This window comes from Triturus cristatus, chromosome 6, assembly GCF_964204655.1.
Source record: "Triturus cristatus chromosome 6, aTriCri1.1, whole genome shotgun sequence".
In the NCBI taxonomy this organism is placed as follows: Eukaryota; Metazoa; Chordata; class Amphibia; order Caudata; family Salamandridae; genus Triturus; species Triturus cristatus.
In genome coordinates this window covers 73,880,548-73,907,029 of record NC_140589.1, presented here as the reverse complement: position 1 = coordinate 73,907,029, position 26,482 = coordinate 73,880,548, and the positions used below count along the sequence as shown (strand labels likewise).

At 54.4% G+C, this 26,482-nt stretch overlaps 1 protein-coding gene across 3 annotated transcripts in view; it reads right to left on the bottom strand.

The window, feature by feature from the left end:
* The window catches only part of MDGA1 (MAM domain containing glycosylphosphatidylinositol anchor 1), a 1,057,897-nt gene extending 1,035,066 nt beyond the window's left edge, over positions 1-22,831 (bottom strand). For all 3 annotated transcript variants that reach the window (XM_085610244.1, XM_085610245.1, XM_085610246.1), the window contains exon 1: positions 21,621-22,831. In XM_085610244.1, coding sequence (XP_085466370.1) covers positions 21,621-21,690 — 70 coding nt within the window. In that variant the 5' untranslated portion in view covers positions 21,691-22,831. The remainder of the gene's footprint in view (positions 1-21,620) is intronic.
* Positions 22,832-26,482: the final 3,651 nt, after the last annotated feature.

Genomic DNA, 26,482 nt, shown 5'->3' with positions numbered 1-26,482 from the left:
ACATTCACCCCAGTTAATATTAACATCAGGTTGAATTCAGAAGCTTAGGGAGCCAAGACCAAGGGGCATCAGCTCCTACGTGTCCTCGAGACGATGGCAGGGACTTTTCATAAACCTCTTTGTGGCCATGGAGCTGAGAAACCACTCCATTCTCAGCCTCCAAATGGTAATACATAATGAGCCGTAGGTCTTTTGTCCATATATTTTGCTGTGTGTGATGGGTTGTAATAATCTATCACTAGGTCAAAGCCCAGTTTGTAAAAAGCTTCCCTAAGTTTTAGGATTTGTTCTACAACTATATTTGAGAAAAAAGAAAACATTAGATTCACGATGAACCTGACCATTTATGGGCCTTGAAGACATGTAACCCAATCTATATCAGTAGAGGAAACGAGTCTATGATCGTAAAAGTTATAAAACTATTTCAAAATATTATGTCAATCCAAAACAATATTCTCCTCAAAGGAAGGGATCTGAGAACATGATACAAGGCATGGATTGATTATCAGAGTGAGTCCAACTCATCGCTCCGTCATTCAGTGGATCCAAGCTCCTTTGCGCCCAGACAGATGATGGTCATAAAGGCTTTGCTGTCGGATTCAAAGCATGATTTCCTTTAATAATAAGGCACTTAGGGGCAGGCATCTGATCACCCTGTGATGAGGAGATCTCCTTCCAGCAGCGGGAGGAGAGGACCAATGGAACTCCCTCAGCCTGACAAGGCGGATCCACCGAAGTGTCCGAAGCTGTTACTGCGGGGTCCACCTGCACATTTACAATGACCTCAGCTACTTCTAAGCATTTCTGAAATCTAAGCTTCCGTGGTAGCTTCTTTTTTACTCTCGGAAGTTCAGAACGCCTTTTTCCTAATGCGATTAACAGGCTTTACTGCATCTTTGAGTGAGGAGAGCTCCTTGTCTTGGATCCCATAGAGTTCGATGAAACGGAGATACAGTCCGAGGTTTCAGGTACATCCCGGCAGTCTTGAGCTTTTAAGGCAGCCGCGGAATCTTTACCAGAGTTTGGAGAGTTCTTCTCTGTAGCAGATCACAAGGCGAGAGACCCTCGGCAGCTGCTTTAGGGCAGGCTTAGCCGGAGTGGACGCCCGAGCTAGTTTTACCTTGAAGCTTTTCTCCTGGCGCAATGTTGGCCTCAGTCGGGATCTCATTACAAACCCTATGTCCTACATCTGCGGTTAGGGCCTTGAGCACAAGAGAAAGAGTTGACAGTGTTTGCTCCAGGGCACAAGTCGGGTGTACACACAGGCACACGTCTTTCACCCACTATTTTCACAGGGTGGACGCTGCCCACCCTTCTAAGAACTTGGGCCCTGTAGAAATATGTTGCACTTGTCCTGGTGTCATTTTCAGACACCGGGACACGTTCAGCAGCTCCTGCACGTTGTCTGCTTTCGATTCCCAGCAGCAATGTGCAGGAAGCGAGGGAGTTCATTTCACCTCCAGCTGGGCCGAAGTTAAGGGGCCCTCCGGCCGCCTTTTATTTGTATATCCTGACTGGATACAAGCTGTAAATGCGGAGGGGAAACAACGACACACAGCTTGTTATCTCTACACAGGTGCTTAAGGGAGGCAGCTTGTGCCTTTGTTCAGGCCCTGTATGTATTAGATGAATGTACACCCTGTCGGGATGTCAGGTGTGCTGGTCGGTCCCAGTATTTACACAAATAACAATTCCAACAGCACTGTTTTATTTCTTTTATAGCGCTATCCAACCCAATGCAGGGTGTCAGAGCCCTTTACGTGACACACACATTCTACATTGACAATAAATCATGTACATGAGTAAATCAATGTACAGGATGAGTTTCATGAGACAGGGTGACGAGGTGTAGGAGTCACATGTCCTTCGTAGCTCGCTGTGCTATGTTACACGGATGACAATGTATCAGCTGCCGGTAACAAAGGGATCTCTGTGTTAAAAACAATAACCCACTTTGCTATCTAAATAAAATAAAAATCTGTCCTCTTCATATTGCGCGATGCGCTTTGCAGGAGACGCATTAGCCCACCATGCTACTTTGATTCAAATCTGGGACTTCACACAGATCTCTCCCCCAGACGCGTTCACCTCCGGAGTCGTCTCCCCATTAGGTGTACTGGGCACCTTCGCAGCAGAGGCCTTAACCCAGAAAATATGTTAAAATGCAGACTTTTCAACCAATTAAGCAGAACAGATCCACTGCCACGCTTCTCCTTGTTGCCAATTTCTTTTGTGAAAGGGTTTTAAAAAATGAATCTAGTTGTTGAGGCTCAGATTTTGCGTCGCATTTACCCCACTTTTTTGGCACAGCCAACGCTAAATCTCATTGGTTAAATCTCATGATGTGCTTAAATGTACTCATGATGAACAAGTATGAGGTCATAATACCTGATGTCACTTCTTGTGACGTCACATCCAGTGAGGTCGCTTCCTGTTATGTCACGTGCAATGTTACACGTCGTGACATCATGTGCTGTGACGGCACACGTCATAATTTCATTAGCATACTGCCTAACCTGGTTCGTCCCCCTAGTTCTATTTTTAGGACTCGTGCCGGGTTTGCTCTTGCACCAGGAGGTGTTTGTTGTTCAGTTTTCAGATGGCACAGAGTGTGTTGCTGTCATCATGGAAGAGGCTGGAGCTCCTGGTGTGAGGGGTTGGGGAGAACTTTCCTCCGCCCCTGATGAGTGCATAAAAGAGTCCCCGCGGGCCACCGTAGAAGCGGATTTTAATAAAAGTGAATCCGTGGATGTTAAGCCGTCGTCATCGAGAGAGACCGCCTCCTCAATTAGGCGACCAGCCCCAAAGTCTTCTAACCAAGGAGAAGCGCCCAGCCAATCAGAGGCCGAGTATTCCCAAGTGCATCTTGGGAAGAGAGCTTCATGTTTCACTCTCTCTCTCTCTGGAGATAAAGACTTGAGACAGTCGCAGCGCCAGGACCAGGGACCAGACGCTGCTTGAACAGAGGGAAATGTACGACTTTTTGAAGATGCACTGCAGTTCCCATTCTCTAGCCCCTCCCCCTCGCCACTCCCATTTTACACCTAAAATGCAGGCCCCTGTGTGTTCCACGCTCTCATCTGAGAGCTCTGCATATACCAGGTGGGCCCGGTGTGGGCGCAGACCGATGCCCGTGCCTTTGAGCAGTGCATTTATGAGTGTGTGAAGAGAAGAAGCGCTACGCACACTCGTGAGGGCCTCTGTGAGCTGAGCTCACGGTCCTCGTGGCTGGGCCAGTGGGGACAGAAAGACCGCAGGACTCCTGAGCGCAGAAGGGAGCTAAGGGCACGGGGTGGCATCATGGTGGATGGCACTGGCTGGGCAACAAAAGAATTACAAACAGGTGCCAGCAGTGGTCGAAGTGGGGGAAAAAAAGTAGGGGAACTGTGGGCGGAGACTCAGGAGGCGGGAATAACGCAAGGATTGGATTAGTGGGCGGAGTCGGAGGTGTGGCTAGAAATAGCAAAACATACCAATTTTTGAACGTTTGGCATTTCACTGACCAGTTACAGCTTATAACGTTATTTAATTCAAAGAATCAATAAACATGTTTATTTGAGGTTTAATATATAAGTTGTTTATATTTAATTCATTTACAATGTGGGACATGTTTCCAATCACAGAATATTCCAAATACGCTTATAAGTGGAATCATAAGCCATTTGTCTCCGAGCCATGCAGTTTCTTTCATCTGCACTTCTCCTCCCTTTTTCTAACCATTTCTGAACATAAAATTCAGGTTTAAATTCTATGACAGGTGGCCCCACGATATTTATGAACATTGTAGAAGACAGACGATTGATTGATATTCTGTTCCGCAGTGGTGTGAGCACATCATTCATTACACTAAAGCCCCGTTCACATTCAGCAGTTGAGGTACAAAAGGTGTTTATAATGTGCATTAATGGTTTCAGGCTTTCAGAGATGCAATTTTTATTTTGTTTGTACTCTCTGAAACCAAGGATGTACTGCCTGGTATCAAATACATGCAACCTGCTACAAAGGTTTTGTAATTCTCCCTCACCGTATAAGATGTCTACTGGATCTGGCCAATAAACTGGTTGTAGGAGTTTCATTCTATGTACTAACTCTTTTGTATTCGATTTCATCATTGTTTGTGGTTGTGCATCTAGAAACATTTGATGCATTAGACATTGTCATCCTTTTTCGCAGGTTATTTGCTAAGCTCCTAAAGAACTGTGCCCTATTGATGCTAACACAGCCTTTGTTCTGTTGCAGTCCTACACCAGCAAACTGCATCCGTTCAGCAGCATCTAATGCAGTTGTAGCAAACAAAGGGCCCAGGTGCATCAGCCATTGATTCAAACACTAAAATCTGCATCTGTATTGAACGATCGGCCTCATATATGGTCATATCACGCCGCTGCAGCCTTCTGGATAGGTCACCCAATTCTGTGAGAGCATCATATAAAATGCCCATATTTTCAACAAACACCAGGGAGGTTAATAAACGGTTTAAACCAGCATATTTCCTCTGCTCAATGTCACTCCTCGTTGAGTCTTCGGAAGATTCCATGAAATGTTTAATAAGTCCTTTGTAGTTCTTCCAAACAGCTCTCACAGATCTTTCACTTGAGGACACCCAACGTACATCTAGCACCTTTCCAATTGCCAGAAGTCTTACTTCTACCTCCAGAGCACATTCCCCAAGCTCTCTCTGATTTTTCGGAGAGGCATGGTAGGTGGCATATAGTTTATCATAAATTTTTTTTAGCTGATTAATGCCTGCGACTTCTTTACAAACATCACCCACGGCAAGCTCCAGCTTGTGGTTAGCACAGTGCCATACACTCAACTGTGGATATTTCAGTTTCAGAAGAGTTGCCACACCGGATTTCCTACCTATCATATTGGAAGCACCATCTGTTACAAGCTGAACCAAATGACTTTTTAAATACTCATCAGTAAAACCGTGTCTTTCTAAGCATGCAAGTAAGGTATCTAAGATTAGATCTGCTGCTGTGCTTGGCAACTCAACAAGGTCCAAGAAAAAGGTCAGTGGCTCATTGTGTTTATCAATACATGCTCTTACACAGATAATTAGTGTGGTCAATTTACTATTTGTGAGCTTAAGGACATATTTATGGGAATGGTGGCGCAGGGCAGCACAGCAAGTTACTTTGCTGCGCTGCCCTGCGTCACAGGGAAAGGGCGGGAATGTGCCGTATTTATCCAATATGGTGCATTCTGGTCTTTTCCCCCTGCACTGTCGCCATTTCGACAGCCTAGCTTCAACGCAGGCACACTTGCCCCATGGTGCAAGGGTGCCTCCTTTGCATGCAGGATTGTTTTTGTGCAGGAAGGGGCACCTTCCTGTACAAAAACAATCTTGAGAGGCTTTTTCATCTTTCTATGTGGGCTGCAGAATAAAGCACAGTTTGAAAGAGGAAAAAGCAAGGAGAAATAAAGATATTTCTCCTAGTTATGCCTCCTCTGGGGCAGCGCAAGATTTTGCCGCATTCCCAGGATTACAAGTCCTTGTAAATCTATGAATGCGTCAAAAACCGTGGGGGTTGTGTGGGAGACTTTTATTATTGCAGGAAAACTACTGCGTGACAAAGCCACTGCTGCTCTAGGGTGTGCTGCTTTGTAGACCTGCCCGCAAGACTGGTGGTGAACCTGGGTATGAATTGTGGTGGACAGGGCTTCAAGTTTACCCAACTGGCCACCGGTAGGGTTCACCTGCTGGTGCTAAGAGACCAGGGCTTCTAAGGTTTAGTGGGGCCTTCTAAAGTCTATCATGGGTGCTCCCTCAGGAGTGGTCTGATGGACAAGGCATGAAGGCTGAACCAGGTTCCCCAGTTCCAAATTTGGTAGCTCTGGCCATAATGCCACATCCTATCCCCACCGAACACCCTTCTGCCCCACTGAGTGAAACTCGCACTGTCTTCACCTACAACCCAATTCTGCCCCATTATAAGCACATGGATGTGACTCATTTCAAATTATGCAGTGCCTGAAAAAAAGTAACAACATTCTGGGAAAAGCAAATACTCATAGGGAATGCAGGATTATGTAAAGCATGCAAAATATAAGCAGGAACGACATGTTACCTTAACGCTTTTACTCTCGTTCAGAAATCAAGGAGTATTTTTTGTCTCAAACATTGAGGACAAGAATATAGGGCTCCTCCTGTACACATGTGTTAAGCAGGGCTCAGAGACAAAGGAACTCTTCAAGAGAATCTGACCTGACTCACGGAAACCCACAAGGGCTCCTTCTTATCCACAAATTGTGCACTCTTGATTGTCAGCGCCAGGATGCCTGTTAGGTGAGAGTGCGCTTTACAAGTGAGATAAATAAATAAATAATTCTTATTCATGTCAGCCAGCTAGCTGCTCAAACATAGTATAGCACATATGTATTCAAGTGTCCTGCAAAGAAGAATGAGTGCGAGTAAGTAAATGTGGGTGTGAAGGATTGAGTGCCTGAATGTAACTGAGCATGAGTGAAAGAGTGTATGTCGATGAAAGTGAGAGAAAGTGAGTGAGAAGGAGTCACGTAGAGTAAGTGAAACTGTAAGTTAGAATGAGGTAATCAGAGTAGGAAAAAGTGGTGAGACTGAGTGAGTGAGAATGTGATACCGAATGTTGAAGAGTGAGTGCAAGTGAGCAATTTTGAGTAAAAGGGAAAGTGAATGAGAATGAATAATGGGGGTAGTGAGCCTGAGTGAGATAACATGTGAGCAAGCAGGACAAAACACAGGCCTTGGCAAAGTGGAGGTAAATATTTAATTATGGGAGGAACATATTGTGCATCTTGAAAAAAAATGTGGTCAACTCCTGGGGATGTTGTCTTGGCACAGTAATGGCTTTTGAGAGAATTTGTGTAAAAATGGGGTGTTGAAAATAAAATGCAGTATTTGACCCTATAGTTTTTTTTTCAAAATTATCTTGGGAGTAGCAACACCCAGACTGCAAACCCTCCGGGCCCTCCTTTATCTCTTCTTAGTCTTACAAGGCCCAGTAAATCACACTCTTTTCCAAATCTCTTTCTAAATATTATCACTCTCAAAAACTGTTTTTTCTATGTAATTTTCCTTTGATGGGAAGAGGAGGTTTCTGAGGTGGTAGTATCAGGCAAGTGACACTACTTGGGCTCCCTCTGTTCGAGCCTTCATGGAGGATCCCTCTTCATTGCTACCTCCACCTGACCCCAGACTCCGCAACGCACTCCCTTACAGGCGTGATTATCCACTACTCCTCTCCAGTGCACCTTATCTCACAGCTGACCTTGGGCCCCAGCCCCATATCAGGCACCATCGGGCTCCACTTTCATTTTTCCCGGTAAAAACCTTAGTAAAATCACCTTCAAACTTAAAACATTGAATATAGCAGTAAATATAATTAGCACACACTTTAAAGTATGTTCCACAGTAGCCCTTATGACCCGACTGCTAATTAAATAAACAAAAACAGAAAGGCCATGACAAGGCCGGCTTTAGCGCTGATGCGAAAGTCTTTTTTGGCGCCACACCAATAATCACTGCCATACGCCACAAGTGCTCCTCATCTCCCCACAGCCCCTCCCCCTCATGACCTCCTCCTCGGATTCCCTCACTGCCACCCTCCACCAGTGCCCCTCATTTCGCTGTAGCCCCTCCCCCTCATGACCTTCTCCTCAGAATCCCTCACTACCATCCTCCAGCAGTGCCCCTCATCTCTCCCTAGCTCCCCCCTCCCCCCATGACCTCTTCCTCGGATTCCCTCACTGCCACCCTCCAACAGTGCCCCTCATCGCTCCATAGCCACTCCCACTACCTCCTCCTCGGATTCCCTCACTGCCACCCTCCAACAGTGCCCCTCATCTTTATGTAGCCCCTCTCTCATATGCATTTCATTTGTTGTACAGCGCTACTCATATCAGTGTAGTGTGTGTCAGTACTTTACACCACGCACACATTATACAGACACAACGAATCATACAAGTATGTAAATCAGCCTACAGGGAATGTCACATAAGCCAATGAGGATTACAAGGTGTATGAATCACATGTCATCCATACTGGTGGGCAGTTATTTTAAGGGGGTTTGGTCTGGAGAAGCACAAACTCAGGATTTAAAGAGTACTCCAGTGGTTAGGGGTCAGCTTTACTGATAAAAATGTATATCTGCCCAAAGATACTCATTTTAGCAACATTAGAATAATGAAAGACTGGGGAAGTTCTAACTATATCACAAAACTAAAAACGCGAAGTTCTAACTATATCATTCAGGTTTGCATACGGCTCTTTGATGACAGTTCATTGGTCACTGTCCTATGTTAGGATAGTAACTTCTGAACTGCAAGTAACACGAGGATCTCTGTCACAATGACTGTAACCCACTGAGCTTCCACAGAAAATACAGTTCATCTGCACTTAACTACTAACAGAGAAATGATTGCTCTCCAGCAGGATCATTAATCCCCAGCGTTATCTGGGCATTTTTTTATTGTCCTATTGTTGTCCTGCATCAGCCATGATAATGATAAAAACGGATTAAATGAAGCACACACGAAGAACATGTCCTGCTGGGCCTGTGCAGAATTTAAAAAGAAAAACAAATAGTGACACATTCTCCTACCTACTCCATTAGTCAAACTTAGTGTCGCAGCCTGAAGTGATAAGCAGCTGCAGGGGTTGGGAAATAAACAAACTTCTTTTCTCCTGCGCTGCACAGAAAAAGAATATCCGCGCAGCAGGACAGTAGGCAAAGGTTACGCGGCCAATGAAAGGATGTGTCGCCTTTCGCCATGCCCCTCTTGGAGATGAAGGGGTGAAAAAATAAACAAAGCCTCGTTAACATGTAAATGGTCTTTTAAAGACCTGTGAAGTACTCGGGTACGGCTGCGATAATCTCTGAAACTGTCTGTGTGTGCGCGCTTTGAGCCCCATGGCGTTTCGCGCCTGCCTTCAAGCCCTTACTAGAACCAGGCCTGAATTAGGGTAGTCCCGGGACGCTTTTTTTAAATAAAGAAGTAGGGGAACGGACTAGCATAATTTTTAAAAGTAGGGGCACGCCGTGCCCTTCCGTTCCCCCCCACTTCTAACACTGGTGCCAGGGAATAAAGGCAGCATACCTGAGTACAGACAGGAGGGGCACTACCCATCCGTTCATACATCTGTCTGTTGTCTAAGGCAGATCCTGCCACTGATGCGGTGTCGCACTACCATCCGCACCTGGGACACTCTCACCGTGTGATCTTGAACAGACCAGAATGCGGGAGGGTTCATGGGCCTTCACGTCGCTGGTGTGTTCGAGGCTCCCTTCTCGCTTGCAGTATTTGTGACCCCACATGAGGTCCCCGCTTCAGGGAGTTTGATGAGAGAGGCGTTCAGTTGCCCTCTCGGTGGTGTGTCCATCGTCCGGCAGGCTGTGTGTGCGCGTTGACAGAATTTGTGTTGTGATAGCGAAGCGAATTCCTACTGATTCACTGCCTGTCACTGTCAGAAGCAACTACGGAGCTGAGCGCTAACTTGCTCGTGAAAAATCAACTTTACGTCAAACCTGGGCACGGGGAACTCGGGACCCGGGAGGGGAGGGGGCGGAGTGGGATGTGTGTGCTTATCTGCGTCTGTCTACAGCCTGTCTACCTTGGGTTATGAAAGAAAGAGTGTAATAATCTTGTCTCTGCAACTGGCGTATTAATGTAACGCTGACATTGCCTGCAAGTAGCCGGCGCTTGCCTCACACGCCTTTGATCTTGGTGAATAAGGAGGCGAAGAGGGCGTTGAAGGGGTAGGTGACAGGCAACCGTTTATCTGTACATCTGTCTGTCTGTCACCGGCCCTCCTCCCTCTGGATACGCTGATTCTTCTAGTCTTTTTATCTTATCTCATATCCTACACTCCCCCTGTCAGCTGCTTAAATTACGCACTCGGGAGATTGTAAAGCGCCTGGGCAGGCAGAGGCAGTAGTCTTCGTGCACGTGTCACTGGACGGACGACGAGCTCCGGCCGCTCGCCGTCCCTCGTGAGCACAAGAGGCCCCAAGCACACGGAGCAGAGCACGCGCCTTTCACTTAGAAGTAACCGTGCTTTATGCGCACGGGACGAGGGGCAGCTGAGGGGGTTGAAAGGGTGCCCCCACGGGCGATGCTTGTGGCGTGCCACCAAACGCGAAGAAGCCCCCTGGGCACCCTGAAGCCTTATCTTGTGCACTAATGTGTGTGCATACCTCCATGTGCACACCTGTAGCAGCGTTTTCTGCACAACGATGAATGTGTTCCTAGCTCAGGATATGTCGCTACATTCTCATTAACAATTTCATAAAAAGTGCACAGCCAAATGATAAAAACCGTGAGGGGGCTTATTTACAAGCCCCTGGCACCGCCGGTGCCTCGTTTTTAATATGGGGAAAATGACGTACCAGCGGCGCAAAAGCCTTGTAAATAAGTCGCAAGATGCGCAATTGTGCAATCGTAAAATTGGGTCTGTGCGCAAACTGACCGTTGGGCAAAGGAATGATGCGCCATGGGGTACGCACACCAGGCAGTGCACAGCGCAGTGCGCGTGACACGGTCCTTGGAAGGTGATGCTGCGCCGAGGATGAAGGCGCTATGCTTGCTTGTGTGAGCAGTGCCATCTCCGGGTATCTGTGCAGTTAGTGAACCAGCTGAAGAGATGAGAAACGGGACCTCTGCTCCTAGTAAACTGTGACCTCTGTGCACACCCGGTTGCCTCCCTTGGCTGTGCAGCTCCATGTGCCTTGGGGGCACACGTTCAAGTGCCAGACATCTGTGCCCCGGGGTGCACGCACAGCTCTGCACATGCGGTTTTAACCTACGATCACCTCCACCGGATAGGCGCACCCCACTGTGTGCCAGGGGTGTTCTGTGCATGTGAAGGACGCACCTTTTCTGTCACCGGCTTTGAACACGAACACGTGCTCCTGTGCACACAGAACGCTGCAACTGCACAAGTGAACTGCACCGAAACGCCCCAGTGCAGTGCACACGCCCGCTTGCGCGGAGCTGCGCGCACCTGCGCAACTCTCCATCTTGTGCCCTGAAGGTCACCCTCGGACCCCTGAGGCGCACGCCCCTTGTGAGCGAGACTCTCCTGGGCAGAGGCGGAAGTGGGCAGGGTCTGAGGGGACCACCGTGCCCACACTATTTTAATTTAGCAAAAACAGCGTCCGTGCTTTTTTGTTAAAAGACGAAAATACCGTTAATTCCGACAGCTGAGGTGGCGGCTGTGGTGGAATCGAGGGAGTGTCCTGCGCTGTGAAGGAGAGGGAGGGACAGAGGGAAGGACAGACACCTGGCCAAATCCAAGCCTGCCTGCGAGGGTGCCTGATACGGGAAAGAAATGTAAATATCCCCACGCGCCCCTGCAGCTGGAGGCCTGATTGGAAGCCCGCGCCGGCTTCAATTGACGGGGTCACTTGAAGCTTCCTGTGACAAAGGTGCATTCTGAGGCCTGGGCACCAGCTGTGCTGGGGGGGGGGGGGGGGGGGGCTGCTTTTACTGTGTACGTAAATTGCTGGCACTAGCCTCTGTCTGGGTATTACTGACAATTTTACTGTACAGTGTACAGCCACCGCCCCTCCGCCTCAGGTACACGGGCATTGCGCACCCTGCCCCCGCCTCAGGTACACGGGCAGTGCGCACCCTGCCTCCGCCTCAGGTACACGGGCATTGCGCACCCTGCCCCCGCCTCAGGTACACGGGCAGTGTGCAGCCTGTCCCCGCCTCAGGTACACGGGCAGTGCGAACCCTGCCCCCGCCTCAGGTACAGGGGCAGTGCGCACCCTGCCCCCGCCTCAGGTACACGGGCAGTGCGCACCCTGCCCCCGCCTCAGGTACAGGGGCAGTGCGCACCCTGCCCCCGCCTCAGGTACACGGGCAGTGCGCACCCTGCCCCCGCCTCAGGTACACGGGCAGTGCGAACCCTGCCCCCGCCTCAGGTACAGGGGCAGTGCGCACCCTGCCCCCGCCTCAGGTAAAGGGACAGTGCGCACCCTGCCTCAGGTACACGGGCAGTGCGCACCCTGCCTCCGCCTCAGGTACACGGGCAGTGCGCACCCTGCCTCCGCCTCAGGTACACGGGCAGTGCGCACCCTGCCTCCGCCTCAGGTACACGGGCAGTGCGCACCCTGCCCCCGCCTCAGGTACACGGGCAGTGCGCACCCTGCCCCCGCCTCAGGTACACGGGCAGTGCGCAGCCTGCCCCCGCCTCAGGTACAGGGGCAGTGCGCACCCTGCCTCCGCCTCAGGTACACGGGCAGTGCGCACCCTGCCCCTGCCTCAGGTACACGGGCAGTGCGCAGCCTGCCCCCGCCTCAGGTACACGGGCAGTGCGCACCCTGCCCCCGCCTCAGGTACAGGGGCAGTGCGCAGCCTGTCCCCGCCTCAGGTACACTGGGCAGTGCGCACCCTACCCCCGCCTCACGTACACGGGCAGTGCACACCCTGCCCCCGCCTCAGGTACAGGGGCAGTGCGCAGCCTGTCTCCGCCTCAGGTACACGGGCAGTGCGCAGCCTGCCCCCGCCTCAGGTACAGGGGCAGTGCGCAGCCTGCCCCCGCCTCAGGTACACGGGCAGTGCGCAGCCTGCCCCCGCCTCAGGTACAGGGGCAGTGCGCAGCCTGTCTCCGCCTCAGGTACACGGGCAGTGCGCAGCCTGCCCCCGCCTCAGGTACAGGGGCAGTGCGCAGCCTGCCCCCGCCTCAGGTACAGGGGCAGTGCGCACCCTGTCTCCGCCTCAGGTACACGGGCAGTGCACACCCTGCCCCCGCCTCAGGTAAAGGGACAGTGCACACCCTGCCTCAGGTACACGGGTAGTGCACACCCTGCCCCCGCCTCAGGTACACGGGCAGACCGAGGCCTCATTAACATGCAAATGGTCTTTTAAAGACCTGTGAAGTGCTCGGGTGCGGCTGCATTTTCGCCCGGAAAGGTGTCTCATTCCGGGCTGCCACACACGAGGGGGTGGGGGGGGGGGGGCTGAAGCCCTTTGAGTCCAATGGGTGTTGCGCGCCTGCGGGCAGTGCACACCCTGCCTCCGCCTCAGGTACACGGTCAGTGTACAACCTGCCCCTGCCTCAGGTACACGGGCAGTGCGCACCCTGCCCCCGCCTCAGGTACAGAGACAGCCCTGGGGTGGGCCTGGATATGTCCATCCGACCATCTGAGGTCTGCGGCGCGCGCCCTCGACCGGATGTAGAGAGGTGAGACGTGCTCCTTATCTGCGGGTGTAGCCCCCTAGTGTGGACTATACCAAGGGTATCCCACACGTATCTGGGCGACCCGGAGGTAACCGAAGCGCCGCTGCTGCGTGAAGTGCTGCGGACGCGAAGTGTAAAGAGGAACGAGGCCGATACACACAGCACAGCAGCAGCACACCACAACTTCGGGTGGACACACGAGTCACTAAGAGTGGACTGTGCTTTTTGTGAAGTTTCACTGAAACACTACGGGCTGGGATTTAATGTTGCAGTATAAACTGGTTACTGCTCACTGGGGGTGAGGTGTCCGGGCCCACTGAAACGAGCCCTGGAAACACAGCTGACCAGTGCTGCTTAGAGTCACAAAGATGCGGACCTAGGGGAGGGTGAACGAACCTACCTACCTCCCACCCCCTTGCTTTATGCGGCGGGTAACGCAGCGGGTAGAGTGTTTCGCTGAACCGCGCGTGGGCATGGGGGAATGCCCCTCCCGCCACGCACCCCTGCTTTTTGTCCTCCGGTTGCAGTGTGTAACACAGTGAGTAGAGTGTGGCGCTGCACCGCGAGTGGACCTGGGGGAAAGGTAAAGGTCCCCCCAGCTGCCACCCACCCCTGCGTTTGAACCTCCGTTTGCAGCGTGTCACACAGTGGGTTGAGTGTGGCGCTGCACCGCGAGAGGCTTAAAGCACTTGCCTCATCACACCGGTGGCACTCCAGGGTTTGCATCAGACTCTTGGAAGGTGTACACCCGCTGGTGTGCGTGCAAAGTACTCTCGGACGGTGTACACCCGCCGGTGTGCGTGCAAAGTACTCTCGGAAGGTGTACACCCGCCGGTGTGCGTGCAAAGTACTCTCGGACGGTGTACACCCGCCGGTGTGCGTGCAAAGTACTCTCGGAAGGTGTACACCCGCCGGTGTGCGTGCAAAGTACTCTCGGACGGTGTACACCCGCCGGTGTGCGTGCAAAGTACTCTCGGAAGGTGTACACCCGCCGGTGTGCGTGCAAAGTACTCTCGGAAGGTGTACACCCGCCGGTGTGCGTGCAAAGTACTCTCGGACGGTGTACACCCGCCGGTGTGCGTGCAACGTACTCTCGGAAGGTGTATACCCGCCGGTGTGCGTGCAAAGTACTTTCGGAAGGTGCACACCGACCCATGTGCGTGCAGAGAACTCTCGGACCTGTGCTCCTACCCATGTATGTGCAGAGTCCTGGTGTACTCCGACCCATGTGTGCGTGCAGAGTACTCTTGGAAGGTGTACCCACGCCACTTTGCCTGCAAAGTACTCTGGGAAGGTGTACACCGACCCATGTACGTGCAGAGAACTCTCGGAAAGTGTGCTCCGACCCATGTGCGTGCAGAGAACTCTCGGAAGGTGTACACCCGCCCGTGCGCGTGAAGAGAACTCTCGGAAGGTGTACGCACGCCACTTTGCCTGCAAAGTACTCGGAGAAGGTGTACACCTACCCATATGCGTGCAGAGAACTCTCGGAAGGTGCACACCCGCCCGTGTGCGTGCAGAGAACTCTCGGAAGGTGCACACCCGCCCGTGTGCGTGCAGAGTACTCTCGGAAGGTGGACACACGCAGCTTCCTACTGGCACGCACACGAGGACTGCAGCGCTCTACTGTCCCCGGTCACTAGATGCGCCCGGCACGCTATCCCAGGTGCCCCCCCCCCCCCCCCCCCCCGCCTATGCCTAGTGCAATCGAGCTGTGCCCGGAGCTCTGTACACTGGCGTGAAACGTCACGTGCAATCGGGGGTGAAATGTCAGTGCAAGCGAGCTGTGCCCGGAGCTGCGCACACAGGCGTAAAACGTCCAGTGCAAGCGAGCTGTGCTGGGACTTCTGTATACGGGGGTGTGACGTCCAGTCAAGCGAGCTGTGCCCGAAGCTCTGTACATAGGGGTGTAACGTCCAGTCAAGCGAGCTGTGCCTGGAGCTGTACACACAGGGGTGTGACGTCCAGTGCACGCGAGCTGTAAAGTCCAGTGCAAGCGAGCTGTTCTTGGACTTCTGTATACGGGGGTGTAACGTCCAGTGCAAGCGAGCTGTGCCTGGAGCTGTGCACACAGGGGTGTGACGTCCAGTGCAAGCGAGCTGTGCCCGAAGCTCTGTACATAGGGGTGTAACGTCCAGTGCAAGCGAGCTGTGCTCGGACCTCTGCACGCCGGGGTGTAACGTCCAGTGCACGCGAGCTGTGCCTGGAGCTCTGTACATAGGGGGGTGTAACGTCCAGTGCACGCGAGCTGTGCACACCAGGGTGTAACGTCCAGTGCACGCGAGCTGTTCTCGGACTTCTGTATACGGGGGTGTAACGTCCAGTCAAGCGAGCTGTTCTCGGACTTCTGTATACGGGGGTGTAACGTCCAGTGCAAGCGAGCTGTGCCTGGAGCTGTGCACACAGGGGTGTGACGTCCAGTGCAAGCGAGCTGTGCCCGAAGCTCTGTACAATGGGGTGTAACGTCCAGTGCAAGCGAGCTGTGCTCGGACCTCTGCACGCCGGGGTGTAACGTCCAGTGCACGCGAGCTGTGCCTGGAGCTCTGTACATAGGGGGGTGTAACGTCCAGTGCACGCGAGCTGTGCACACCAGGGTGTAACGTCCAGTGCACGCGAGCTGTTCTCGGACTTCTGTATACGGGGGTGTAACGTCCAGTCAAGCGAGCTGTGCCCGAAGCTCTGTACATAGGGGTGTAACGTCCAGTGCAAGAAAGCTGTGCCCGGAGCTCTGCACACCGAGATGTAACGCCCGAGTTAGCGAGCTGTGCCCGGAGCTCTGCGCTGCACACCAGGGTGTAACGTCTAGTGCAAGAGAGCTGTGCTCGGACCTCTGCACGCTGGGGCGTGACGTCTCATGTAGGTGTGAGGTGCTTGGCGCTCTGTACACCTGGTGATTTCCGCCCCCATCCTTACCCCAGACACGTATACGTGATGAACGTATGATTTAATGCTCACTGTCTTTCGTTTTATAAAACGTGTGTAAAAAGGTTCATGACAATATGCAAACGTTCGTACGTTGCACACTTTCACCAAATCAATAATTAATGAAACGGATAAGTGACTATAAGAAGTCTCGAGGCACACCTGTGCCGGGGACGAGGGGCTTGAGTGTGTGCGCCAAATATTAACATATTTACTGCACACCGATCCGTTACCAAGGGGCTGTGCACGCAGCCCTTCCTACACCGGGACTGGCCTCGCAGTCCTCGTATGAGCCGTGGGTGTAGCCCGGATGACGTACGTGCACTGGGTGTCAGGACTGCACCCACCGGCATGAGAGTGACATGGTGGTACCTCGCGGCACACACCTGCGACTTGTGCCAGCGACTTTGTCCCTGCTGCCACCCTCGCCGCTCCGTCATGTGTACATGGATGTGAGCGTACCTCTCCCAGGCGGGGGGCGTGGAGTGGGGGGCTTCCCTACCCTCGCCCGCAGCCATGCAGCCGCTAATGAGGCAGTGTTCTTTAGCAGGTACAGGGTACAACGGCTTCAGGTGCCCGGAGTGGGCCCTGCCCTAGCCTGCACTGGTCAGCCCTACACCCCTTTATACGTCCTTACTGATGGGGGAGGCGGGGGGAGGGGGCGTTCACAGGTGCCCGTAGCGCTGTCCTGCGCCGGTCAGTTGGTGATGGGGCTGTACGTCCCCCGTGGAGGCCCTCCCCTCAGCCCTTTGCATCTGGGTACAGGGGTGGGGGTAGGTGGGGTGGTGGTTCTTCCACAGGTGTCCACAGCGCTGCCCTGCACCGGTCGGCTGGTGTTAGAGCACTGCGCCCCCGTCGTACCCCTCCCCTACAGCCCTCCTTTGCATATGGGTACGGGGTGGGGGTAGTCCACAGGTGCCTGGAGAGCGGGATCGGTCACCTGGTGTTAGAGCTGTGCATCTCCCGTGGTGCCCTCCCCCTCAGCCCTGGGGTCTCCACAGGTGCCCGGAGCGCGGCACCGGTCACCTGGTGTTAGAGCTGTGCATCTCCTGTGGTGCCCTCCCCCTCAGCCCTGGGGTTGGGGTCTCCACAGGTGCCCGGAGCGCGGCACCGGTCACCTGGTGTTAGAGCTGTGCATCTCCCGTGGTGCCCTCCCCCTCAGCCCTGGGGTTGGGGTCTCCACAGGTGCCCGGAGCGCGGCACCGGTCACCTGGCGTTAGAGCTGTGCATCTCCCGTGGTGCCCTCCCCCTCAGCCCTGGGGTTGGGGTCTCCACAGGTGCCCGGAGCGCGGCACCGATCACCTGGTGTTAGAGCTGTGCATCTCCCGTGGTGCCCTCCCCCTCAGCCCTGGGGTCTCCACAGGTGCCCGGAGCGCGGCACCGGTCACCTGGTGTTAGAGCTGTGCATCTCCCGTGGTGCCCTCCCCCTCAGCCCTGGGGTTGGGGTCTCCACAGGTGCCCGGAGCGCGGCACCGGTCACCTGGTGTTAGAGCTGTGCATCTCCCGTGGTGCCCTCCCCCTCAGCCCTGGGGTTGGGGTCTCCACAGGTGCCCGGAGCGCGGCACCGGTCACCTGGCGTTAGAGCTGTGCATCTCCCGTGGTGCCCTCCCCCTCAGCCCTGGGGTTGGGGTCTCCACAGGTGCCCGGAGCGCGGCACCGATCACCTGGTGTTAGAGCTGTGCATCTCCCGTGGTGCCCTCCCCTTCAGCCCTGGGGTTGGGGTCTCCACAGGTGCCCGGAGCGCGGCACCGGTCACCTGGTGTTAGAGCTGTGCATCTCCCGTGGTGCCCTCCCCCTCAGCCCTGGGGTTGGGGTCTCCACAGGTGCCCGGAGCACGGCACTGGTCAGCTGGTGGTGGGGCTGTGAGTCTCCCGTGTTGCCCTCCCCCTCAGCCCTGGGGTTGGGGGTCTCCACAGGTGCCCGGAGCGCGGCTCCGGTCAGCTGGTGGTGGGGCTGTGAGTCTCCCGTGGTGCCCTCCCCCTCAGCCCTGGGGTTGGGGTCTCCACAGGTGCCCGGAGCGCGGCACTGGTCAGCTGGTGGTGGGGCTGTGAGTCTCACATAGCATAGCGCCCTCTCTTCCAAAGCTTTTATGTGGGGTACAGAGGGCACGAACACACACACGCGCGCAGACACGAACAGAAACATTAACTCACACACAAGCACGCACACGAAAACACACAAACACCTCTCCCCCTCCCTAGCCAAGTGCGTGTCTGGAACTGACGGGAGAGTGTGTTGACTATGTACCCTATCGGGCACCGAAGAAGAGCCGTTGTGGGGCAGGCGGTGTGCACGGCCGAGGCTCTGGCCTGGGCTGATGTCTGCATGCTCCTGTGTGCACGGCCAAGGCTCTGGGCTGATGTGTGCATGCTCCTGTGTGCACGGGCGACGCTCTGGGCTGATATGTGCATGCTCCTGTGTGCACGGCCGAGGCTCTAAGCTCCTGTGTGTACGGCCGAGGCTCTGAGATCCTGTATGCACGGTCGAAGCTCTGAGTTCCTGTGTGCACGGCTGAGGCTCTGGGCTGATGTGTGCACGGCCGAGGCTCGGGGTGATGTGTGCATGCTCCTGTGTGCACGGCCGAGGCTCTGAGCTCCTGTATGTACGGCCGAGGCTCTGAGCTCCTGTATGCACGGCCGAGGCTCTGGGCTCCTGTGTGCACGGCCGAGGCTCTGAGCTCCTGTATGCACGGCCGAGGCTCTGGGCTCCTGTATGCACAGCCAAGGCTCTGGGCTCCTGTGTGCACGGCCGAAGCTCTGAGTTCCTGCGTGCACGGCTGAGGCTCTGGGCTGGTGTGTGCACGGTCGAGATTCTGGGCTGATATGTGCATAGTCATGTGTGCACGGCAGAGGCTCTGAGCTCCTGTGTGTACGACCGAGGCTCTGAGCTCCTGTATGCACGGCCGAGGCTCTGGGCTCCTGTGTACACGGTCGAAGCTCTGAGTTCCTGTGTGCACGGCTGAGGCTCTAGGCTCATGTGTGCACTGCCGAGGCTCTGAGCTCCTGTGTGCACGGCGAGGCTCTGGGCTGATGAGTGCACGGCAGAGGCTAAAGCGCAATTTGTGCATGCTCCTGTGTGCACGGCCGAGGTTACGGCTGATGTGTTCATGCTTCTGTGTGCACGGCAGAGGCTCTGGGCTCCTGTGTGCACGGAAGTGGCTCTGGGCTCCTCTGTGCACGATCGAGGCACTGAGCTAATGTGTTCATGCTCCTGTGTGCACGGCAGAGGCTCTGGGCACCCCTGTGTCCGGCCTAGGCTCTGAGCTCCTGTATGCACGGCCGAGGCTCTGAGCTCCCATGTGTCCGGCCGAGGCTGTGAGCTCCTGTTTGTCCGGCCGAGGCTGTGAGTTCCTGTGTGTCCGGCCGAGGCCGTGAGCTCCTGTGTGTCCGGTCGTGAGCTCCTGTGTGCATTGTAGGTACCCTCTGTTCCTGTGTGCACATCTCGGTGTCTAAGCACCTACAGTGCAGTGTGCACACACGTCCCAGCCTGGAGCGTTGCGAGTCACAACAGCGTTGGTCGAGAGGTCCCTGACCGCTAGTAACTGGGCACAGGGTGGTGTGTGCCCGTGAGGGCGGCCGCCACATCCTGCCCCCTGGCACGCACGGTGAGCGGGGCAGCCTGGTGCACTCGGCTGGGCCGTGGGGGGCACAGATGTAGGTGCCCACCTGCGCACACACGCACATCTACAACATACACATTTTCTGCTGTTCATCCAGACCTTCCGTGTTTACCGTGTCACGTGTACAGCGCTCAGACTGTCCGCTTCTAGGCGTGAGCTCTGTTTGGAGTACAGCGGCGAGGAGACACGTTTCGTACTAAAAATGTACCGCGATGTGTGGCTTGTGGTGGCGGCGGGTTTGGGGGGGGCGGGGGGTGCATGGCACCAGCAGTGGCGTAACGAAAGTTGAGAGGGCCCCCCTGGCACGCACATGGAGGGCCCCCGTTCCGAATTTACTCCGGAGATATTGGGCCTAAGCACTCTGCTGAGGGGGCCCCCTGCAGCTCGGGGCCACCCGCACCGCGGGGGCTGCGGGGGCCTGTGTTACGCCCCTGGGCACCAGGGTTGGGGGGAGGGCATGGCACCACGCACCTCGATAATCTCTGCTGTGTTGTGTGCTACGGGGGTCTTTGGCAACACCTGCTTCTCCACACGCTGCTGACATGTGGGATTGTAAAGGTAGGTACTGGCCTCCCCTTACACAGTACAGTCTTACTGTGACCTGTGATGTGAGGGCACGGACGGCCTGGTCTGCGCGCTTCTGATATCTGAGGGTGTAAGGGCAGTACTGGCCTCCCCTTACACGGTACTACCTACTGTGACGCGAGGAGACGGACAGCCTGGTATGCGCGCCTCAGGTATCTGAGAGTGTAAGGGCAGTACTGACCTCTCCTTACAGAGTACTACCTACTGCGACCTGTGATGTGAGGGCACGTACGGGCTTGCATGCGCTCCTGATATGTGAGAGTGTAAGGGCAGATACTGCCCTCTCCTTACACAGTACTACCTATGGTGACCTGTGATGTGAGGGCACGGACGGCCTGCTCTGCGCGCTTCTGATATGTGAGAGTGTAAGGGCAGATACTGGCCTCCCCTTACACAGTACTACCTACTGTGACCTGTGGTGTGAGGGCACGGGCCGGTCTGCACGCGCTTCTGGTATGTGAGAGTGTAAGGGCAGGGAAGTACTGGCCTCTCCTTACACAGTACTACCCACTGTGACGTGAGGGCACGAACAGCCTGGTCTGCGCGCTTCTGGTGTGTGAGGGTGTAAGGGCAGCACTGGCCTCTCCTTACACAGTACTACCTACTGTGACTTGTGGTGTGAGGGCACGGGCCGGCCTGCACGCGCTTCTGATATTTGAGAGTGTAAGGGCAGATCAGTACTGGTAGCCCTTACACAGTGCTATCTACGGTGACCTGTGGTGTGAGGGCACGGGCCGGCCTGCACGCGCTCCTGATATTTGAGAGTGTAAGGGCAGAGCAGTACTGGTACCCCTTACACAGTGCTATCTACGGTGACCCGTGATGTGAGGGCACGGGCCGGCCTGCACGCGCTCCTGATATGTGAGAGTGTAAGGGCAGAGCAGTACTGGTACCCCTTACACAGTGCTATCTACGGTGACCCGTGATGTGAGGGCACGGACAGGCCTGCACGCGCTCCTGATATGTGAGAGTGTAAGGGCAGGGCTGGCGCCCCCCCCCCCCCCTCTGCCATTGTACAATCCAATGCCCTGTATGTGTGGCGGCTCCTGACACCACCTGTGCTCGATGTGCTGTGATTTGGGATGGATGGGCCGGGCGGGTGCTTGCCATCCCCCGGAATGATACACACTGTGGTAGAGTCAGACCCTTGCCACCCACCGCCCTGGCACACGTGGGGCTGGCACCCCTGATTCTCATTAAGTACTAGCAGGCACTGGGGGCACAGCACCCCTGCACCCTCGGGCAGACCAGCAGCGTGAAGTTTCTGCCCCCCTGGGCCCCCTCCACGCCCCCACGCCCCCCGGAGTGCGTGCCCTCGTGTCTTACCGTACACTCCTTGAGCCTGGGCGCTTCGAGGCGCTAGGGCGAGCAGCGCCAGGGCGAGCAGCCGCAGCATCCTTCAGACCAGCGTCATCACCTGCACCACGAGCAATCCAGAAAAAAACCCAAAAATAAAAACAACACAATCCACGGCAGATATCCAAGGAGGTGAGAGCGACGCGGAGGACCGGCAGCAGGCGACGGAGCAGCGGAGACCGAACGGGCTCTGCCCGGGGAGGGAGCGCCTGAGCCGGGGACCTGCAGCCGCTGGGCTCGGCGAGGAGGGCCAGGGACGGAGCAGCAGCGGCACCTGGTTAGCAGAGGTACCCGGTCAGTAGCGGTACCAGGCAGCAGTGGTACCGGGCTAGCAGCGCGGGTACCGGGTCAGGACTGGTATCGGGTCGGCAGCGGCACCAGGACAGCCAAAATCCGAGGCAGAAAGTAGTGCTGAGGTCCGCGGATCCAGCGTGGGGGTCCGCAGGGCAGCGTGATGCCAGGGCAGGACCCAGGTCCCCGGATGCAGCGACCACCAGAGAAGAGAAATGTGCCCCCGCGGTCCGGTGATGCCAGGGGTACGAGAGGGACAGACCCTGTCCGGGGCAGCGGCGCCCTCACCAAGCAGAGGCGCAGGGCAGGGCGTGGGGGCTCGGACACCAGCAGGTCCGCCCGAGGAGGGGTGCCCCACAGACAACTAGTGCCAGGCGGCTCAGGCGGCAGCAGACTCACACAGGACAGCGCTGCCACTCAGACCAGGGATGCCAGGGCAAGACGCAGGGGCTCCGCAGCAGTGATGCCAGTCAGGGGATCCGCAGCAGTGATGCCAGGCAGGGTGCAGGGGCTCCTCAGCAATGATGCCAGGCAGGGTGCAGGGGCTCCGCAGCAGTGATGCCAGGCAGGGTGCAGGGGCTCCGCAGCAGTGATGCCAGTCAGGGTCTCCGCAGCAGTGATGCCAGTCAGGGGATCCGCAGCAGTGATGCAAGGCAGGGTTCAGGGGCTCCGCAGCAGTGATGCCAGGCAGGGTTCAGGGGCTCCGCAGCAGTGATGCCAGGCAGGGTGCAGGGGCTCCGCAGCAGTGATGCCAGGGTCTCCACAGCACAGCAGGGTACACTCTCTCCCAGGCTGGCAGGGCTCAGAGCCCCTCTCTGTGCTCGAAGGCGGGCGAGGGACGTGTCTGCACCTCTCAACTGTTCCGCTGCCAACTTGAGACTTTCCCTGCTCGTTGCCCAGGCTGTGGCTGGAGCCCCGGGAGGGGAGGGGTGGGGGAGGGATAAGCGAGGGGGATGTGGTCAGCCCGCCCCCTGTTAGTTTGGGCACCTCTCCAGCTCTTGTCTTCTCTCCCTCCCCTCTTCCGTCGAGCCCCCTCTCTCTCCGCCTCCCTCATGGCGCACCTCGCCTCTGCCCTTCTACCCACCCTCCCGTCACTCTCCACGCCTCTCTCTACTCCTTTCCTACCGTCCGCGTACGGTCCTTTCGCCGTCACACTCACCGCCGTTCACCTGCCCTCTTTTCCTCTCCGCTCCGACCTTCGTTTATTCTCTTCAGCTTTCTTTCTCTCGCACCTTCCTCCTAGCTTTTTCGCTTCTCCCCGTACCTCCTTCTCACCCCTCTAGGCGCTCTTAAACTCACCCTGCCTTCTCTGGGTAATTGCCCCCCCACCCACTGTTCTGAATCTTTCTCTCTGTTTCGTGCTCTCTCCAGGAGTCTGGCAAGCCTCAATGGGCCCTGGTGAACCGCAGGAAGGTGGCCCCTTTGACTGCTGTTGGGCTAGCAAGATGCAGCAATGATGAGGGGTCAATGGGCCCCTCGGGGTTCTGGTCCCACCTGCTGCACCCGTGGCTCTCTCCTGCCTGACTATTCCATGGTGGTCTTTACACTCAGTCAACCCTCCCATAATACCAGCTGCTCACACCCAACGACCCCTGCTGTCCCCTCTCCCTCCCAGGCCCTTTCAATCTGGCTGCGGTGGGTGGGTGCCCTGGACGATACAGAGTGGCGAGAGGCATGTACGCCCCGGTCTCCCCCACAAACACATTGTTTTTAAATCTAAAAACAATGCGTGGTATTGGCATGCATTGTAAATTCGCGGTAAAAACATGCGTGCTAATAAATGCGTGGCAAAGGCATACGATGTATTTACCTGCGTTGTACCGTCGTAAACACCATTACAGGCGTGTGGAGCCTCCGGCTGACTCAGCCACGTTATTTACACGTGACCTGTCTCAGACCACGGAAGAGGATCGCATGTACCCTAACAGGAGTGCTGGAGAGACCGGTTGAACTGTCCCCAAAGATGGCCCTATTGAGCAGCAGCGGTCCGTGCGGGTAACATCGGTGGGGCTGGGTGGGGGGTATTCCGACAGACGAGGCAGAGGGAAAACGAATTATTTATATATAAGTTCCCCTCTGCATCGTCCCACGAAATGCCCTCCCCCGGCCATACCACCCCACCACTGTTACCTGCATGGACCGCGCCTTCTATTGGGCCTCCTGGAGCTTGTGGGAGGTACCCGGGGAGTCCGCAGACGGTTGGGACAGCCTCGATTGTCAACAAATGGGACGTTGCACGTAAATGGACCTCCCCGGACCCATCAACCCCAACTGAATGGAGGCTGGCGATGGACTGGTGCACCAAGCAACAAGAGTCTGTATACACAGCCAGCGGGGGTCCAAAGAAATGCCACAAAATATGGGGGCAACGGTGGGGATATTATGCACCGCTAATCACCTGGGCAATAAAATTAGGACCATATTTATCAAGATTTTGTATCACCCTTGCACCGTCCATGGGGGACACAAGGCAATGCAGAACCCAAATGAGGCTTGTCAGCCACGCAAGGCCCCCTTGCAGATAAATCTAGAGTAACGCAAGGCTGCGCACATAGCTGCACGGCGTTACTCTGCGGCAGGGAGACGCTCCATGGGTGGAGTGTGGGTGTTTTCATGGATCATATAATCAATAGGGGGGACTGAAGAGCTAATATTTATAGAGGTCCTGTACCCGTGCTCCTCAATGTACATATGCAAGACACTGTGGGTGGACAGTTCCTCTGTTATGGCATTTGTGTGAAAGATGTCACTGTATGCCAGAAGTGTTTGTCGCTGGGAGATCTGATTTTCAGATCATAATGCCCTCACACACCTGTTTAGGGTGTCATGCTTCATCATAGGGCGCTCCTCGTCGCACCGGCGCTGCAATGTCCAACAGGCCTGGTGGCTGCTTTGGCGGAGTTCTTTTGATCTGAGATCGCCGTATGTGAAGGGTGTTTATGGGCAATTGGTGCTATGTGTATGATAACGTGAGTGGGTGATTTTAAAATAGGCTCCAGGTCTAAAATTGTTTTTAATTCAATGCTAGAACTGGGTCTAAGTAAAAGCAGTGGTGAAAACAGCAGGACATAAGGTACCTAGGTGGCATGTGGGTTTTATAAGGTCAACATGTTTCGTGTCATGGAAGCTCCAAAATCGAGCGACACTTCTTCAGGACCTATGGTAGGTAGTGGTGAACCCCAATGGAGAGCACCAAACAAAAGGAACCTCCTGAGTCGGAGGATGTAGTAAGATCACGAGTGAATCCCCAATAGGGGCTTCACCTAACCTCTCCACCTTGATTTGGCGGAAAGTGATACTACATGGAAGGTGGGGGGAGTTGACCCAAAATATTATAGGATAGCCAACGACTACGAGGAGGGCACTGCCTGCTCATTGAAGGTCTCAAGGTCGTCATTGAGTGTTTCAGTCGCTTTCTGTATGCGGTTCAGTCTCTTTCTGTATACGGCTCATTCCCTTTCGGTATGCGTTTCAGTCTCTCTCTGTAACCGGTTCAGTCTCTTTCTGTATGCGGCTCATTCTCTTTCGGTATGCGTTTCAGTCTCTTTCTGTATGCAGTGCAATCTCTTTCTGTATGCGTTTCATTCTCTTTCTCTATGCGTTTTAGACTCTTGCTGTATACGCTTCAGTCTCTTTCTGTATGCATTTCAGATTCTTTCCATATGCATTTCTGTCCCTTCCTGTGTGTGTTTCAGTATCTTTCTGTATGCAGTTCAATCTCATTCTGTATGTGTTTCAGTCTCTTTCTGTATGCGGTTTATAATCTTGCTCTATACGCTTCAGTCTCTGTCTGTATGCATTTCAGATTCTTTCTTTATGCGTTTCTGTCCCTTCCTGTGTGTGTTTCAGTATCTTTCTGTATGTGTTTCATTCTCTTTCTGTATGCGGTTTAGACTCTTTCTGTATGGGTTTCATCCTCTTTCTGTATGCCTTTCACACTCTTTCTGTATGCAGTTGAGTCCTTCTCAGTATGAGTTTCAGTCTCTTTCTCTATGCTTTTTAGACTCTTGCTGTATATGCTTCAGTCTCCTTCTGCATGCATTTCAGACTCTATCAGTATGCGTTTCAGTCTCTTTCCGTATGCGGTTTAGACTCTTTCTGTATGGGTTTTATACTCTTTCTGTATGCATTTCAGTCTCTTTCTGTATGCGTTTCAGTATGCGTTTAAGTCTCTATCTGTATGCTTTTCATACTCTTTCTGCATGCGGTTCAGTCTCTTTCTCTATGCGTTTCAGTATCTTTCTGTATGCAGTTCAGTCTCTTTCTGTATGCGTTTCATTCTCTTTCTGTATGCGGTTCATACTCATTCTGTATGCGGTTCAGTCTGTTTCTCTATGCGTTTCAGTATCTTTCTGTATGCAGTTAAATCTCTTTCGGTATGCGTTTCATTCTCTTTCTCTATGCGTTTTAGACTCTTGTTGTATACGTTTCAGCCTCTTTCCGTATGCGGTTTAGACTCTTTCTGTATGGGTTTCATACTCTTTCTGTATGCATTTCAGTCTCTTTCTGTATGCGTTTCAGTATGCGTTTAAGTCTCTATC